This window comes from Lynx rufus, unplaced genomic scaffold, assembly GCF_022079265.1.
Source record: "Lynx rufus isolate CCGP_SWC_20201006 ecotype Redwood Valley unplaced genomic scaffold, mLynRuf1.p SCAF_13, whole genome shotgun sequence".
Taxonomy (NCBI): domain Eukaryota; kingdom Metazoa; phylum Chordata; class Mammalia; order Carnivora; family Felidae; genus Lynx; species Lynx rufus.
This window is the reverse complement of record NW_025814827.1, coordinates 45,191,961-45,208,548: the sequence shown is the minus strand read 5'-3', so window position 1 is coordinate 45,208,548 and position 16,588 is coordinate 45,191,961. Positions and strand designations below refer to the sequence as shown.

Here is a 16,588-nt window from a genome sequence, read left to right as displayed (position 1 = left end):
TAAATTTAGAATAAATTAATCCATTTATTTTTTTACCCTTCCGTTAATATAGTCCCTCGTGTCTGGATCTTGTTTTGGGAGGCGTGGTTGCCAGGAGTTAAAATGGTTCCTCCCTGGGATAGCTTTAATAGGAAGTGAAGCTGTGACGGCGAAGCGTTGCTCTACTGCTCTCTGGTAGGCGTTCTCGCCGGGCGTTCCTTGTGCCCTTACTAGACATGGCGCTGGCCAGCGTGTTGGAGAGGCCGCTACCGGTGAACGGGCTCGGGTTTTTCGGACTCGGGGGTCGTGCGGATCTGCTGGATCTGGGTCCAGGGAGTCCCAGCGATGGGCTGAGCCTGGCCGCACCCCACCGGGGTGTCCCAGAGGAGCCGAGAATCGAAATGCTTCATGGAACCACCACCCTGGCCTTCAAGGTGCGGACCCAGCCGCCGCGCCGGGCTTAGTCCCGCGCGCCCGCGCCCTTCCTAGCCTCTCAGCTGGACCGGAGCCCGCGGGGGCCGCGACCACGAAGCCTAGTGGGAGCCTCGGTCCTCTCGTCCCGGTCCCGATGGTTTCGCTGTCTCATTGCCCCGGGAGACCTTGATTCTCGCGCCGCAGGACCGTGTGGCCGGGGTTAAGTGGAAGAAGAAACCGAGGCTGCTTGGGTTGATTCCTAGGCAACCCCAGGTGGCCAGGAAAGGGGAGGCCGCAGCAGCAATGAACACTGACAGGGGGTGGGATATTGTAACCATTAACCAAAGGTTTTGAAAACTGGGTCCCCGTTAGGCGAGGGTAACCGAAAAGCTGCGTCTTTTGAGAGGGAAGGTTGGTGGGAGGGAGCACTGTAGTGGGAGCCAGACAATTGGGATTCCTGATCCAGCTTTGCAATAACTAGCTCTAGGATCTTGGGCAAGTCATTCGATCTCATTGAACCTGTTTCCTGATCTATAAAATGAAATTGGAAGTTAATACCGGTTATATCCCATCGAGGGATTGATGGGAAGTTTAGTTGATAGTAATATGTGGAAAGCATATTGTGAAGTGTAAAACGATAGAGAAAAAGATGTTCTGGGTTTCCATTGATGCAAAAAGAAATGTCAAGATGTTTCTGTGGTCTGATGTGGCCTGCTTTGTGTTTTCCTCTGATCTTAACAGTTTCAACATGGAGTCATTGTTGCAGCGGACTCTCGCGCCACAGCGGGTGCCTATATAGCCTCCCAGACAGTAAAGAAGGTGATAGAGATCAATCCCTACCTGCTGGGCACCATGGCTGGGGGCGCAGCGGATTGCAGCTTCTGGGAGCGCCTGTTGGCTCGTCAATGTCGAATCTATGAGCTTCGAAACAAGGAACGCATCTCTGTAGCAGCTGCCTCCAAGCTGCTTGCCAACATGGTGTATCAGTATAAAGGCATGGGGCTGTCCATGGGCACCATGATCTGTGGCTGGGATAAGAGAGGCCCTGGTGAGTTAAGCTGCAACCACATGATTCTTGGGCTGACACTACAGAGAGGAGGGGTTGGATGAACAGGTGAATGAAAGGGCTTTGTGTCAGTGCTGAGGATGTGTTTATTAGGTTTTGGCTCTTCTCTATGTTGAAGGAAGGCACTACAGTGTAGGAGAGGGCATGGAGCTTAGATTAGCTGTGTCATTGACTACCCATGTGACCTTACACAGGTCGCTCATTTTCCCAGTTAGTTTCATCATCTGTTGCAGTGGTTAAATGAAGTAATACACGTAAAGCATGTAGTGTTTGGCACATAATGTTTTTCCTTCTATTCTCTCTCCCGTAAAATAATAAGATCTACAGGGGCACCTGCGTGGCTCATTGGGCTGAGCATCTGACTCTTGGTTTCAGGTTAGGTCATGATCTCAAAGTTCAAGGGATCAAGCCCTGCTTCGGGCCCTGCCCTGATGGCATGGATCCTGCTTGGGATTCTCTCTCTCCTCTCTCTCTGCCCCTCCCCTGCTCTCACATTTTTTCTCTCTCTCTCAAAATAAATAAATAAACTTTAAAATAATAATAATAATAATAATAATAATAATACCTATGAAGAGTGTATTTGAGAGTGAAATTGGATAATAGACATTAAAAACCAGTCAGTGCTTTCTAATAAAAATATGATGTGAGCTGCATATGTCATTTAAAATTGTCTAGGGGCGCCTAGGTGGCTCAGTCAGTTAAGCATCTGACTTCACCTCAGGTCATGATCTCACAGTCCATGAGTTCGAGCCCCACGTTGGGCTCTGTGTTGACAGCTCAGAGCCTGTAGCCTGCTTCAGATTCTGTGTCTCCCTCTCTCTGACCCTCCCCCGTTCATGCTCTGTCTCTCTCTGTCTCAAAAATAAACATTAAAAAAAATTTTTTTTTTTTTAATAAAATTGTCTAATGGAGGGGCACCTGGCTGGCTTAGTCAACAGAGAATGCAATTCCTGTTCTCAGGGTCATGAGTTCAAGCCCTATGTTGGGTTTAGAGCTTACTTAAAAAATAATAACTTGGGTGCCTGGGTGGCACAGTTGGTTAAGCATCCGGCTTCGGCTCAGGTCATGATCTCACTATTTGTGAGTTCGAACACTGCGTCAGGCTCTGTGCTGACAGCTCGGAGCCTGGACCCTGCTTTAGATTCTATGTCTCCCTCTCTCTCTCTGCCCCTCCCTTGCTCATGCTCTGTCTCTCTCTCTCTTTCTCTCTCTCAAAAATAAATAAACATTAAAAAAATTTTTTTAATAATAATTAAAATTTTTAAAGATTGCCTAATGGATATATTTAAAAAGCAAAAAGATTGGGAAATTAATTTTAACTATTTATTTAATACAAAATACCTAAAATAGTAACATTTTTGCATGTGCGTTAGCCCCCTTTCAAGTGTTCAATAGCCATATGTTGCTGGTGACCACTGTGTTGGACAGTGAAATTCTACTATACAAGTAGCTACTGTAAACTTAGTTATTTCTCTTCCCTTTTTCCCTTTAGAGAGTCTTTGACCTAGAAGGGGCTTTTGGGACTCACCCTCTCCTTGCTTGATATAATACCCTAGGATCCTAGGTCCTGTTCTGTCATCTCTGAAAATAAATTCCTTAGCCTTTTTTCTCTTTCTAGTATATAGAGACCTTGCCAGGAAGTTTAACCTTGTATCTAATGTCTCTTCCTTTTCAACCAGTTGTTTGTTTGTTTGTTTGTTTGTTTGTTTGTTTTTAAGTTTTATGTATTTGAGTAATCTCTGCACCCAACATGGGGTTCAAACCCATGACCCCAAGATCAGGAGTTACATGCTCCTCTGACTGAGCCAGCGAGGAACCCAGTTTTTTAACCAGATTTGAATGTCTGTTTCTTTAGTCAAGCTGGAATACAGCCAGTCACTTTCTGTGTCATTTTCCCTCTCAATGCTTGAAGATAGTTTATTCTTTCCTCTTCCTTTTTTTGCTTCATTCGTTCGCCTGCTTACTGAGTGCCTAGTTTTCCTCTATCAAACAACTGTAGGATACCCAGGACTTTTAGTTTATTTATTTATTGCGGGGGAGGGGTAGAGAGAGAGAGGGAAAGAGAATCCCAAGCAGACTCTGCACTGTCACCATAGAGCCCAGTGTGGGGCTCGAACTCACGAACCCGTGATATCATAACCTGAGCCAAAATCAAGAGTCAGTTGCTTAACTGACTGAGCCATGCAAGTGCCGCATGCATCCAACTCTTGATCTCAGCTCAGGTCTTGATCTCAGGGTCATGAGTTTAAGCCCTGCATTGGGCTCCACACAAGGCATGGAGCCTACCTTAAAAAAAAAAAAAAAAAGCCTTCCTGACAACCTGTCCCATTCAGGATGAGTCAGCCCCTTTCTCCAAGAAGCAGAGACTGAGAGGGGCACCTGGGTGGCTCAGTCGGTTCAGCATCTGACTCTTGGTTTCAGCTCACATCATGATCTCAGGGTTTCAAGAGTTTGAGCCCCGAGTCGGGCTCCATGCTGACAGTGCAGAGCCTACTTGGGATTCTCTCTCCATCTCTTCTGCCCCTCCCCCACTCGCACTATCTCTGTCTCTCTCAAACTTAAAAAAAAATTTTTTTTCAAAAAAGATTGAGAAAGGATCACAGATTACTTAGTACAAGGCTAAATGAGATGAGTGCTGTTTTTAAAAGAACCAATATGATGCTGAGGGAATTTTGAGAAGGAGGGGATTACTTCTGATGGGAGGAACTTGGAAAGACTTCATGGGTAGGTGGCATTTGTCCAAGATGTACATATCAGAGAGGGGAAGGCTAGTGAACAAAGGAAGGGAGGAAACAAGCATGCGGTTTTGGGGGAGTAACTGAAAGCCCACTTTAATTGCAACTAAGGTTGTATGAAGAGGAGTTAGGGATCCATAAAGCCAGAGAGGTAATCTGGAACCAGCTAGTGAGCCAGCTAGGCAAGGCGGTGGCTGTGGGACCCGGAAGGGGCTAGTTGGGGGTAGACATTGGAATCCTTCAAACCCAAAAGCTGAGATGAGTTGTGGTTCTCTACTGGCTTGCTTTAGAATCACCTGAAGAACTCAAAACACAAGCTCCATACTTACTCCCCACCCCAGACCAATTGAAAAAGAATACCTGGGGTAGGTCCTGGGCATCTTTTTAAAAAGCTTCCTTAGAGGATTCTGATACATAGTGAGAGATGGGAACCACTGAAGTAGGAAAAAAATTAACGATGCCATTGGCAATGCGGGCTGGTGCAGCACATGAGAGATGAGTTTGGTTGGTAATGGAGGGCCACTGAAAGTATTTGAAGATAGGAAGTTTGAATCTGAACTTGATGAGAAGGGCATTCTGTTGGAAAGGTCCAGCAGGCATTTGGGATTGATAAAAATTTTATTAAAATCTTTGTCTAAATTTTCATATATACTAAAAATCAGCTAACTTCTTCATAAAGGGCCAAATAGTAAATAACTTAGGATTGCAGGCCATCTGGTCTTTGTCTCAACTGCTTAACTCTCCTGTTTTAGCACAAAAGCAGTCATAGACCCTATGTACACAAATGGGTATGGCAGTGTTGCAGTAAAACTTTGTTTACAAAAACAGGCAGCACTGTCCAATAGAAATAAAATGTGAGTAATACATGTGTATTTTTAAATTTTGTAATAGCTACATCCTAAAAATTAAAAATGGAAATTAATTTGGGGCCATTGGGTGGCTCAGTCAGTTAAGTGTCCGACTTTGGCTCAGGTCATGATTTTGTGGTTTGTGAGTTTGAGCCCCGCGTCGGGCCCTGTGCTGACAGCTGGAACCTGCTTCAGATTCTGTGTCTCCCTCTCCCTCTGCCCCTCCCCTGCTCACGCTCTGTCTCTCAATAATGAATAAATGTTAAAAAAAAATTAATGGAAATTAATTTTAATAATATATTTTATTTCGTGGATCCAAATGGATCCAAAGTGTTATCATGTCAGCATGTGGTACCAGCTTCATTTCAAATGCTCAGTAGTCACATGTCTAGTGGCTCCCATACTGGACAGTGCAGGTCTTTGCAGTATGATTCAAAACTCCAGGCTTTCTCCTACTGTATGATGTATGTCTTGTCCTTCAGATAGTCTGAAGTTTGAGGGCTAGAATCGTGTTAAACATCTCCCACAGTGCCTGAAGTTCTGTGTTTGAAACCTAAGTCATTTGGATTATACTTTTTGCTTATACAGCAAGGACAAGAAAGGAGTTACTGTAATGTGAGGTTAGATGAGATGGTATATTGTAGGATCCTGGAGTCTTTATTTATTTTGAGAGCGAGAATCCTAAGCAGTCTCCGTGCTGTCAGTGCTGAGCCTGACGTGGGGCTCACACCCATGAACCATGAAATCATGACCTGAGCCAAGAGTCAGATGCTTAACTGACTGAGCCATCAAGGCACCCCAAAGTGCTATTTTCTTACATATATCTGTTGGTCTCCCCTGGGTTTCAAAAGAGCTAAAGAACTGTTCTTGGAAAATGAATTAGATGTCAGAAGGGGTGGTCATTTTTTTTTTCTTTTTGTCCTGCTAACCTCACCTCTCTTTCCAGGCCTCTACTATGTGGACAGTGAAGGAAACCGGATCTCAGGGGCCACCTTCTCTGTAGGTTCTGGCTCTGTGTATGCTTATGGGGTCATGGATCGGGGTTACTCCTATGACCTAGAGGTGGAACAGGCCTATGACCTGGCCCGTCGAGCCATCTACCAAGCCACCTATAGAGATGCCTACTCAGGAGGTGCAGTCAACCTCTACCATGTCCGAGAGGATGGCTGGATCCGAGTCTCCAGTGACAATGTAGCTGATCTACATGACAAATATAGTGGATCTACCCCCTGAAAGAGGGCAGATGTGGCTGCTTGCATTTCTTGGGGTGACTATTGTTGGTAATGTGGATACAGCTCCCCATCCTATAGTGGAGTGGTCCTCAATTGTATTGATAATTTTTTTAAGCTCTGGTGCCGTTGACCTCTCTATGTTACCAGTTGTTAATGACCTGCTGCTGCAGAGGTGATCGTTTTACTTTCTTGGATGTTAACATTACACTACTTGACCACAGTCTGTGTTGTGTCTTTTGTCCACACTGTCCCTCCTCCAAGCACTTTACAGCCAAATAAGCCAGGACAGTGGGAGGGCACTGACTGTAATTACAGGAAACAGTGGTGTGAAGACATTGTCTAGTGAATACATTAGCATCCCCACTCATGAAGCTAATAACAAAGGAGAAGGAGAGAGAGGCAAGGGAGGAGGGAGAGACTTCCCGATTCTGTTTGCAAAGAGATGAAAAGTTGATGAGGTGGAAAGATGCACAGGGCTGTATGAGCCAGAGCTGCGGAGGAAAAAGCTTTCACTTTGTGGTGGGGGACGGGAGGCTAGTGTTACATGCAGAGCAGAAAGGTGAAGAGGGTGAATCTTGCATCTTGAACCAATTGGGAAGGGAAGTTTTGGACCCTGGGAAAAGAGGACACAGAGGTGAGTGTGAAAGCGGTAGTGACCCCAAGGTTGGTGATCCTTGTCCTTTTGGCGCTCCAGTGTGTGTAGGTGTGGGGGACAGAGCGGTTGGTGGTGGGCTTAGAGCCTTCTGGACAGGAAGCAGCACAAAATTGTCATTGGGAAATGTGGGTGGAGAAGAGGCCCTTCTGAGAGCAGAAAAATGGCTGATTTATCACACCCAGCACTGAGGGGCTTCCCAAGCTATGGTGGCAGCAGATGGCAAGGCCTTCTGTTAAAGAGAAGACATAAGCATAGGGGAGATAGAGGAGGTTGATGGGAAAAACCTTTAAAAGATGGGAGAGGAGGGTATAAAACAATACTGCTTTGTTTTTATAGTTAGCAGGAAGGGGAAAGTGGTTCGTGAGGGTGACAACCCAGCGTCCCATTTTGAGGCAGAGGGGTTTGAGCTATAGAGGGGGTAAGGCCTCCTCTGCCTGGACTGCGGATACCTTCCCTTCTTGTACCTTCCCTTCCCCCTCAGCCTCATGCAGTCGCATATTGATTGATGAGGGCTGTCGGCCAGGAACTGATCGAGGCTTGTTAATTGCATTTGTCAAATGCAGGGAAATTGGGAATTAGTGAGATTGGAGAAGGGAGTTTGGAAAACAAATGACTGGTGCCTAAGGAGATTCATTTTGCTGAAAAGTGCCTTGGGAGCCCCTGGAGTCAGGGAGCTGCTAGTGGGGACCTGGGCCTACTCAGCATTAGGAGCCATTAGAAGGGGCGGGAGCCATGCTGCACCTCCCTTCTCTGAGGCCATCAGCCCATGGTCAGCTGAATGATAGACACAGGTACACTCATCGACCTCTCAGGACACTGGTTTGGAGATCTTTGTTCAAAATTAGAACCTTAGGGGTGCCTGGCTGGCTTAGTGGGTAGAGCATGCAACTCTTGATCTTGGGGTCATGAGTTTGAGCCCCACATTGGGTGTAGAGCTTACTTAAAAAAATAAAAATTGAAACCTAAAAACAAACAAAAACAACCTCTTAGGAGAAATTCTAACACCTGAAAGAAATCAACTCAGGTTGAGATAGAGTTGAGGGATCCAGAGCCTTAACCACTGAGCTTCCTCCTCCATGGAGCCACTGTCCACAACACCACCTCCCTACCAACACACCCTTATAGACACATACTCCCCGGCACTTCTTGAAACCCCAAGGAACACAATTTGAAAATTGCCGCCCTGGGGAATAACCTTGAGAGGGTGGAAAGAGAGTTGAAGATTGGAATTTTTTTACATGAATGAGCACAGGCCTCCCTAGCCCATGAAAGAAAATAGTCTGGAGAGAAGAGATGGTCTTGAAGCAATGCTACCCTTGCCCTGTTTCTGTCTCACACCTGGCTTTGGTAGTGGTCTAGCTGTTTAATGTAAGCACCTATTCTACACTGAATCTTTTTTTTTTTTTCCTAATAAGGAAAAGAGAGTGTTTATCTTTAAGAGAGTGAAAGCGAGCCGGGAAGGGGCAGGGGGTGGGGTGGAGGATCCGAAGCAGACTCTGCGCTGACAGCAGAGAGCCCGAAGCAGGGCTCAAACCCATGAACCCGTGAGATCATGACCTGAGCCAAAGTTGGACGCTGAACCAGCTGAGTCAGCCAGGCGCCCCGGCACTGACTGCATCCTTATGTTCAGGCAAGAAAATGCACAACCATCAGTCCCATGTTCTGTTCTGCAGATGCCCCTTTCGCTGCCTTCCTGGATCTTAGATAAAAGAAAGATTTGATTAATGGAAGAGATCGATTTTTGGTAGGTTTTCTGGAGAGAAAGTAGAGCAGAGGTAGAGGAAAATTGCAAGTGACTAGGCCCAGTCAGGCCCACCCTGTGCAGTTGTGACTTCTTGCTGCCAAGTGCTGGTGGGGAGCTGGCTTTGCAGTGATGTTGTATGTCTCCGCTTGTGTGGGGATGATGGATGCCGCACAGCACTGGAGAGATTCTGTTGAGTGGAGTGGACCAGTTCAGGGACTCCCATCAGATTCATTTCCCAGTGCAGTCCTCTTGACAAAGGATGATGGAAAAGAAATTGCCTTAAATAGCTGGAAGATTAATTTCTCTCGGCAGTTCCCAGGCGTCCACGGGACAGGGCTCTTTAAGTGATGTCTGACAATTTCTCCTCCTTCTAGAGATAGCTCAGTGACACCAGAATCTGACTCCTCAGGGTAGGTAATGGGACTAATCTGATTAAATAGGGAGCAAGCACTCCTTGAGGCCCTGTGCTTTCTCTTGGTAGCAGGGAATGCTGTGGGATTGAAGGCAGACGAGCCCCATAGCATCGCCACACCAGGCGAGGGAGGGCTGTGGGGAGAGCAGAATGTTCAGGAGGGAAAGGGAAAAGGTAGGCAAGGACATGGGGGAGGGGGAGGAAGGGCACAATGAAAGGAAATCAGGGACAGGAGCATAATAGTTCTTGAGTGTTCCCTCTTTAGGCAAAACCAGAAGGTCAATGTCTCTTGATATCCTCCTCAGCTAGCAAATGAGAAAACTGTCAAAGCCATTTGGGCAGTGGAAGGTTACATCCTTTGAGGGAAAATAAAACAACGGATTTATTCTGGTCCATGGATTCTGTGTGGTCCGTTGTGGGAGAGGAACAAGAGGTGGGAGGAAAAGGGAGTAAGGTAAAAAAGTGTGGAGGAACACTCTGGGGGCAGCATTTCCCTTGTGTCACAACGAAAGGAAGAGGATGGGGTCAGTGAAGGATTTACATGAGCATATCTAATCCTGTGCGTACAGTTAGGGTTTTTCATGTTGGTATTTTTGTTTGTTTTCCTAGAAGAGCCCCTCCTGCCAGGGCTATAGCAGGAGATGAGGTACTGTGAAACTGACCAGCGGCAGTGACCTCGGGACATGATTAAGTGCTTTCTGATTAAAATATGCATATATTGCAACCAAGCATCTCTGCTGGTTTTTTTGTTTGTTTCTTGTTTGTTTTCAAAATTCTAGTTTCCCTTCAGGAGGCCAGAATCATATTGGGAAAGCTTTAATTATAGCAGGCAAGAGGAGGGAACACACACAGCATCAGAACTGCCCTGATCAGCAGCTGCTGCCACCTCCTGCCTGACCCTGGCCGCCCCTCCTTCCCCACCCCCTCCCTCCGGTCAACTGACTGTCCACATTCCTGCAGTGCTCCCCAGGCCTGGCCTCTGAGCCAAGTTCTTGCTTCCAGGGGCTATGCCCCACTGAAGCATTTCAATAAAAACCATTTCCAAAATGTCCTGTTCGCAGTTGTTAGTGGGTCAGGCAGAAGAAATTCTACCCACGTCAGCTTCTTGGGTTTATTTAACCCAACTCATTTCTCCCTGAAGCTTTTCTCTCTGAGTTAGGTGCCAAGCCTAACTTAATACTTAACCCTTTATAATCCAGATTCAGCTGTCATCAGCCATGAATATCTGACCTAGTTTATTTGAAGGGAAATTAGACACCATGGATTCCACCTCTTCTGATGCCTTCCTCTCTGGCCCTGACCCCATCCTCTCAGGCTGCCCTGTCTCTCTATTCTCCCTCTGCTTGATTTCATGCTTTCTCTCTGTCCTCTCACTTTGTAAGAATTCCCTTTTCTTTCCTCCACAGAATTAAAATAAAAACCAATCAATCAATAAACCAAGTGCTGCTATGGACTTTAATGTAACAAGAAAAGGTTATCACTAGCTTCGGGGTACCCAAAATGCTGGTACTGCAGAGAGAAACACAGATGGAATGAGAGAATGCGAGCTAGAGAAAACAAGAGACAAATGACAGAAATGGAAAAGCAAAGTCCTGGGCAGCAAGGGAGAGAGTGAGCAAAGTGGAGAGGGAGACGTGGACGTGGAAGGAGACAGTGATGGGCAGAGCGGCGCTGTGGAAGAGGGACAGGTGGGGGGTGGGAAGGAGACTCCGAAGGACAGTGATCGAGAGAGTGGACAGAGAAACCAGGAGGAAGGAAGCGGCTAGAAGCTAATGCACAATGAAACATGTCCCCCTGGAGACAGATAATTTCTCCAGCCATACATAATGAACACGTGCCTCCCTGTGTGTTGCCCCTGTACTGTCACAGTCACTTACATTCCGCAAGAATCTCTCCATGCCTACCCTGCTTGTGCAAGGTTGGGAAAAAGCTTTGAGTGCTCAGAACCACCTCAGCCAGGCCAAAGACAGAAAAGTAGAAATCTGTCTCATAAGAGGAACAGGGTAAGTGAGGCAGGATCACAGATTCAGTACCTTTTACATTTTTACTTTTAGGTTCGTGAAGAGATCCCTTCTTCCTTCTGCTTCATACCCCCTGGCCACATACCTCACATATGCATAACTCATCCCTGTTTTTCTGTAATGCCCACAGGTCAGGGCCAAGGCTGGGGAGACTCCCAGGAAGGCCACAAACTCCCAGGAAGACCAGAATAGCAGGTGCTTCCAGTGGGAAGGAAATAAGTAGCTCTAAGTAGGAATGTGTGCAGATCAGAAGGGACCAAGGTCAAGGGGATATTTTTGCAACTACTGCAGCCTTTTACCCAGCTTAGCCTCAATACATACCATTGTTGGCCCAGGGACATATATTCTAAGCTTCCCCATGCATACAGAGTTTCATAGAATACACAGGCTCTTCTTTCATGGTAGCTCTTCTCCAGGGGTGCTGTGCAATGTCACCTGATCAGAGGAAATCCACCGAGTACCAGGGTTCTGGGGGAGGGGTCATACTCACCCTGTGTCTCTTGAATCTTGGGGCTGTACCCCCAGCTTAATCTCTAGAAAAGAAAGCAGTGGAGCATTTTAAACCAGAGCAACAGATTAAGCACAGTCTCATGGTACCTCCCAAAGAAGCAAAATGTGCATAAGGGAAGCTCAGCCTTGAGTCAATAGAGCCTGAATGCGGTTCTTGGCTAGGGGTAGCAGTGTTCCCCTGTCTCATTTAAATAGTTTTAGGCAGGGCATCCGGGTGGCTCAGTTAGTTAAGCATCTTTGATTTCGGCTCAGGTCATGATCTCATGGTTCAGGAATTCAAGCCCGGCGTTGGGCTCTGCACTGACAGTGCAGAGCCTGCTTGGGATCCCATCTCTTTCTCTCTCTGCCCCTCCTGCACACTCGCTCTCTCAAAATAAGTAAAGTAACTTAAATATTTTAAACCATCCGAGGCATGTGCCACTTTGAAGAACATCTCTGTAGGGTCTCTGGTTATTTTGTGATATGTCTGTCATCCTTTTCATCAAACACTTACTATACTTACTCTTTGTCCCCTTGTGACTAGCATAGTGTAGGCTACTCAGTAGAGATTATATAATACATGTATCTTAATGAATAAATGAATGAATGAAGGACTTCTATGTGCCCTTATGCCAGTGATTCTTTCTTACCCTTCTCAGAACTGTGACTCCCTATAATTGTTGAATTTTAAGATGCTGTTTGCTGCTCTTAAGCATACTTTGAAGTGAATATGAATTTTTTTTAATTAAGAAAAAATTACTTGCTTTGAGCATATTTTTAAAGTGTTATGCCATCCCCTACTTATAAATGAAGACAGCTAGGTGTAATAAAAAGTAAGTTTTTTTATTTTATTATTTTTTAAGATTTTATTTTACATTATTTTATTTTATTACAATTTTATTTTATTTTTTAATTTATTTTGAGAGAGATAGAGAGAGTGTGACCAGGAGAGGGGCAGAGAGAGAGAAGGAGACAGAGAATCCCAAGCAGGCTCCTGGAGGCCAGCACACAGAGCTTGATGCAGGGCTCGAACCCACGAAACTGCGAGATCACAACCTGAGCCGAAATCAAGAGTCGAACGCCCAACCGACTGAGCCACCCAGGCGCCCCTAAGATTTTATTTTTAAGCAACCTCTGCACCCAATGTGGGGCTCGAACCCACAGCCCCAAGATCAAGAGTTGCAAGCACCACCGACTGAGCCAGCCAGGCACCCCTAAGATTTTATTTTGAAGTAATCCCTACACCCAACCTGGGGCTCAAACTCAAAACCCCAAGATCAAGAGTCGCATGTTCCACAGACTGAGCCAGCCAGACGCCCCATAAAAAGCAGTTTTAAGGAGCAGTCCTGCCATCCCACCTTGCCCAGATTCTGCAGTTCTGTAATCTTTCTCTCCAAATGATAGGATTAGTCTCACACACAATATGGTCAGGCCCTGAAGAATTGAGTTTCAAGGTAGCTCTGTAGAGTGTCTGTCTTATTGTGCTGTTTTGTTTTGTTTTCTGTTAGATCGATGGGTAGGGGCTTAGCCAATACTCAAGACTGGTCCCTGGATGTCAGGTGCGTGAGTGAGTTGCTCTTTACAAGGGAAGGACTAATCGATGGTGAAAATGAGGTTCATGCATCACCAACCCCCACACCTTAAAAACAAAAGCCATTTTTCATTGGGTTGTTTTTTTTTTTCACAATCTAGAATTGTTGCCACTTGTTCTTCTTCTACCTGTTTAAAAACATTCTTTGTGGGGGTCTGGGTGGCTCAGTTGGTTAAGCATCCAGCTCTCGGTTTCAGCTCAGGGCATGATCTCCTGATTTTTGGGACTGAACCCTGCATCCACCTCTGTGCTGACAGTGAGGGGCCTGCTTGGGATTCTCTCTCTCTCTCTCTCTCTCTCTCTCTCTGCTTCTCCCCTGTGTGCTCTCTCTCTCTATCAAAACAAATAAATTTTAATGACTTTTTTAAAAAGTTTGTTTATTTATAATATTTTTAAGTTTATTTATTTTGAGAGCATGGGAGAGAGGTAGACAGAGAGGGAGAGAGAGAGAATCTCAAGCAGGCTCCTCACTGTCAGCAGGAGCCTGATGCAGGGCTAGAATTCCTGAGCCATGAGATCATGTCCTAAGCTGAATCTAAGAGTCAGACGTTTAATGGACTGAGCCACCTGGGCACGCCAATTTATTTATTAATTTTGAGAAAGAGACACAGGAGGGGCAGAGAGAGAAAGTGAGAGAGAGAGAGAGAGAGAGAGAGAGAATCCCAAGCAGGCTCAGCACCATCAGCAGAGAGCCCCATTCGGGCCTTGATTTCATGAACCATGAGATCATGACCTGAGCAGAAACCAAGTCAAATGCTTAACTGACTGAGCCACTCAGGTGCCCCTCAAAATAAATACATTTTTTAAAATTAAAACAAAAACACATTCTTTGACATTCTAGATTAACACACACTTTGGCATTTTCTGAAGCATTGTAACAGAGTCCTAAAATAAATCAGAGAATTCCAGAGTCCATGGGACTATTTCCTTGTCTCAAGTAAAGGCTGAATCTAAATAAATATCTAAAGCAAAAACATTATCTACTTTTTAAAAATTTTTTGAAATGTTTCAAGACCAGAAAAGTTGAAAGAATAGTACAACAAATACCCATATACCCTTCCTATAGGTCCACTAATTGATATCAAATTTGATAACAAATTTGCCACATTTGTTTTATCTCTAAGTATATATCTATTTGTTAGAATGTATTTGACTTAATCATTTGAAAGTAGGTTAAGGATTCATGGCATTTTACCCCTAAATATGTCTCTTAAGAACTAAGGTATTCTCCTATAAAACCGTATTACCACACCAAGAAATGTAGCATTGATATAATTATATTATCTGATATCTAGTCCATATTCAAATTCCTCATTTGTCCAAATTATGTCCATAATGTTTTCTCTTTTCTTGATCCAGAAGTCAATCAAGGCTCACACATCACATTAAAAAAAATTTTTTTTAGTGTTTATTTATTTCTGAGACAGAGAGAGACAGAGCATGAATGGGGGAGGGGCAGAGGGAGACACAGAATCAGAAGCAGGCTCCAGGCTCTGAGCTGTCAGCACATAGCCTGACGCGGGGCTCGAACTCATGGAGTGTGAGATCATGACCTGAGCTGAAGTCGGACGCTCAACCGACTGAGCCACCCAGGCAGCCCAAGGCTCACATATCACATTTAATTGTCATATCTTTTTAGTTTCCTTTAATTTAAAAAAGGCTCCCATATTTGTCTATGTGTCTTTTATGACATTTGTACTTAAAAAAATTTTTTTTAACATTTATTAATTTTTGAGAGAGAGCATGAGCAGCGGAGGGGCAGAGAGAGGAGACAGAATTGGAAGCAGGCTCCAGGCTCTGAGCTGTCAGCACAGAGCCCAATGCAGGGCTCAAACCCACAAACCATGAGATCATGACCTGAGCCAAAGTTGGACACTTAACCGACTGAGCCACCCAGGCGCCCCATGACATTTGTACTTTAAAGAGTCCAGGCCATCATTTGCCACAAGCAAACTGGATTTGTCTGATTGTTTCCTCCTGATTAGACTCGGGTTAAACATTGGTAGCAAGAATATTACCTAGGTGGTATTGTGTATTTTCCATTGTACTGCATATGGAGACACATGTCAGTTTGTTACCTTATTGGTGATGTCTGCTAGACATTGAAGTTTGTCTGCTAGATTTCTCCATTGTAAAGACATGTTTGCCCTTTGTAATTACTTAGTAAACTAATAATAGGTAGAGTGATTATTTGAGATCATGTGAATATCCTGTTCTCCTGCAGTCTTGCACCCAGTGGATTTAGCAACTACTGATTATCCTTCCTGAAATAATTTTTGCTTTGGTGGTTGGCAAACATTATTTTTTCGATTGCTGTCATTTCTTGCAAATACATTAGCTGGCATTTATCTTTCTTCTTCTTTTAAAATTTTTTTTTTAACATTTATTTATTTTTGAGACAGAGAGAGACAGAGCATGAACAGGGGAGGGTCAGAGAGAGAGAGAGACACAGAATCCGAAACAGGCTCCAGCCTCTGAGCTGTCAGCACAGAGCCCGACGCGGGGCTCAAATATCTTTCTTCTTCTCCTCTTCCTCATCCTCCTCGTTTTTCACATTTATCTGTATTTAATTTTCTTGGCACTTTAACTTTTTTTGGTATTTATTTTTTACTGGTCTTTAAGAAAGACTTCCCAGCTGTTTACACAATTTCCTTTGCATTTAATAATCTGATTCAGAAATTTTTATATTAAAATCTAATCTGCCTTCACTCCTGCTACAACATAAACTCTTTTGCTTACTATTCATTGAGTACTGTTCTCGGCTGCCTGTCTGTCTTCCTTTCTCTTTTCCTTTGCATTACCTTCCACCTTTCTATAACCTCTTTCATGTCTCCAAACTTCAACTCTCTCAGACAACTCACACTTCCCTCTCCAGTGCCTCTAAGGACACCCTCCCAGCTGGCTCTGGGATTTCCTTCCACTACTGTTCTAAAATGTTCTCGGGTGTGTTAATGAATGACTGTCAGAATCAGCTCCCCAGCCTCACTCCAGGGCAAGTCAGATTTCACTGTATGTGGAGGCTCCCATGGGATCTCACTGAACAGAAACAGCTTAAAATAAAGAGATCTGCTTGAGTCAAAGCCAAATGAGCAGCTTTTCTTCAATCGACAAGTCATCTGTAAAGTTTAACATTTGAAATCTCAAATGCTTTAGAGTTTAAAATTGTGATTTTTTTTAGGTGAAAAAGGTGCATTTTCTTTCTATTCTCATTACCTAATAGCACAAAAATGCTTTACTCAAACTTTCTACCAAAGATTCCTTTATAACCACAGGGGGGAAAAAGAAACTTAAAAAGAAATGGCTTTTCCAACTTAACTCTGACATTTGTAGAAATGGACTCATAATTTAAAATATATCCCAGGAGACATTGGTGGGTGGGTGACGGGCAGGCATGAACATTCT

At 44.7% G+C, this 16,588-nt stretch overlaps 1 protein-coding gene across 1 annotated transcript; it reads left to right on the top strand.

The window, feature by feature from the left end:
• Nucleotides 1-200: 200 nt before the first annotated feature.
• PSMB5 (proteasome 20S subunit beta 5) lies at nucleotides 201-6,494 on the top strand. The gene is made up of 3 exons (XM_047075456.1): nucleotides 201-413; nucleotides 1,135-1,441; nucleotides 5,989-6,494. Exons 1-3 carry the CDS (start codon nucleotides 216-218, stop codon nucleotides 6,273-6,275), a joined length of 792 nt encoding a protein of 263 aa, XP_046931412.1. The 5' UTR covers nucleotides 201-215; the 3' UTR covers nucleotides 6,276-6,494.
• The last annotated feature ends 10,094 nt before the right edge of the window (nucleotides 6,495-16,588 follow it).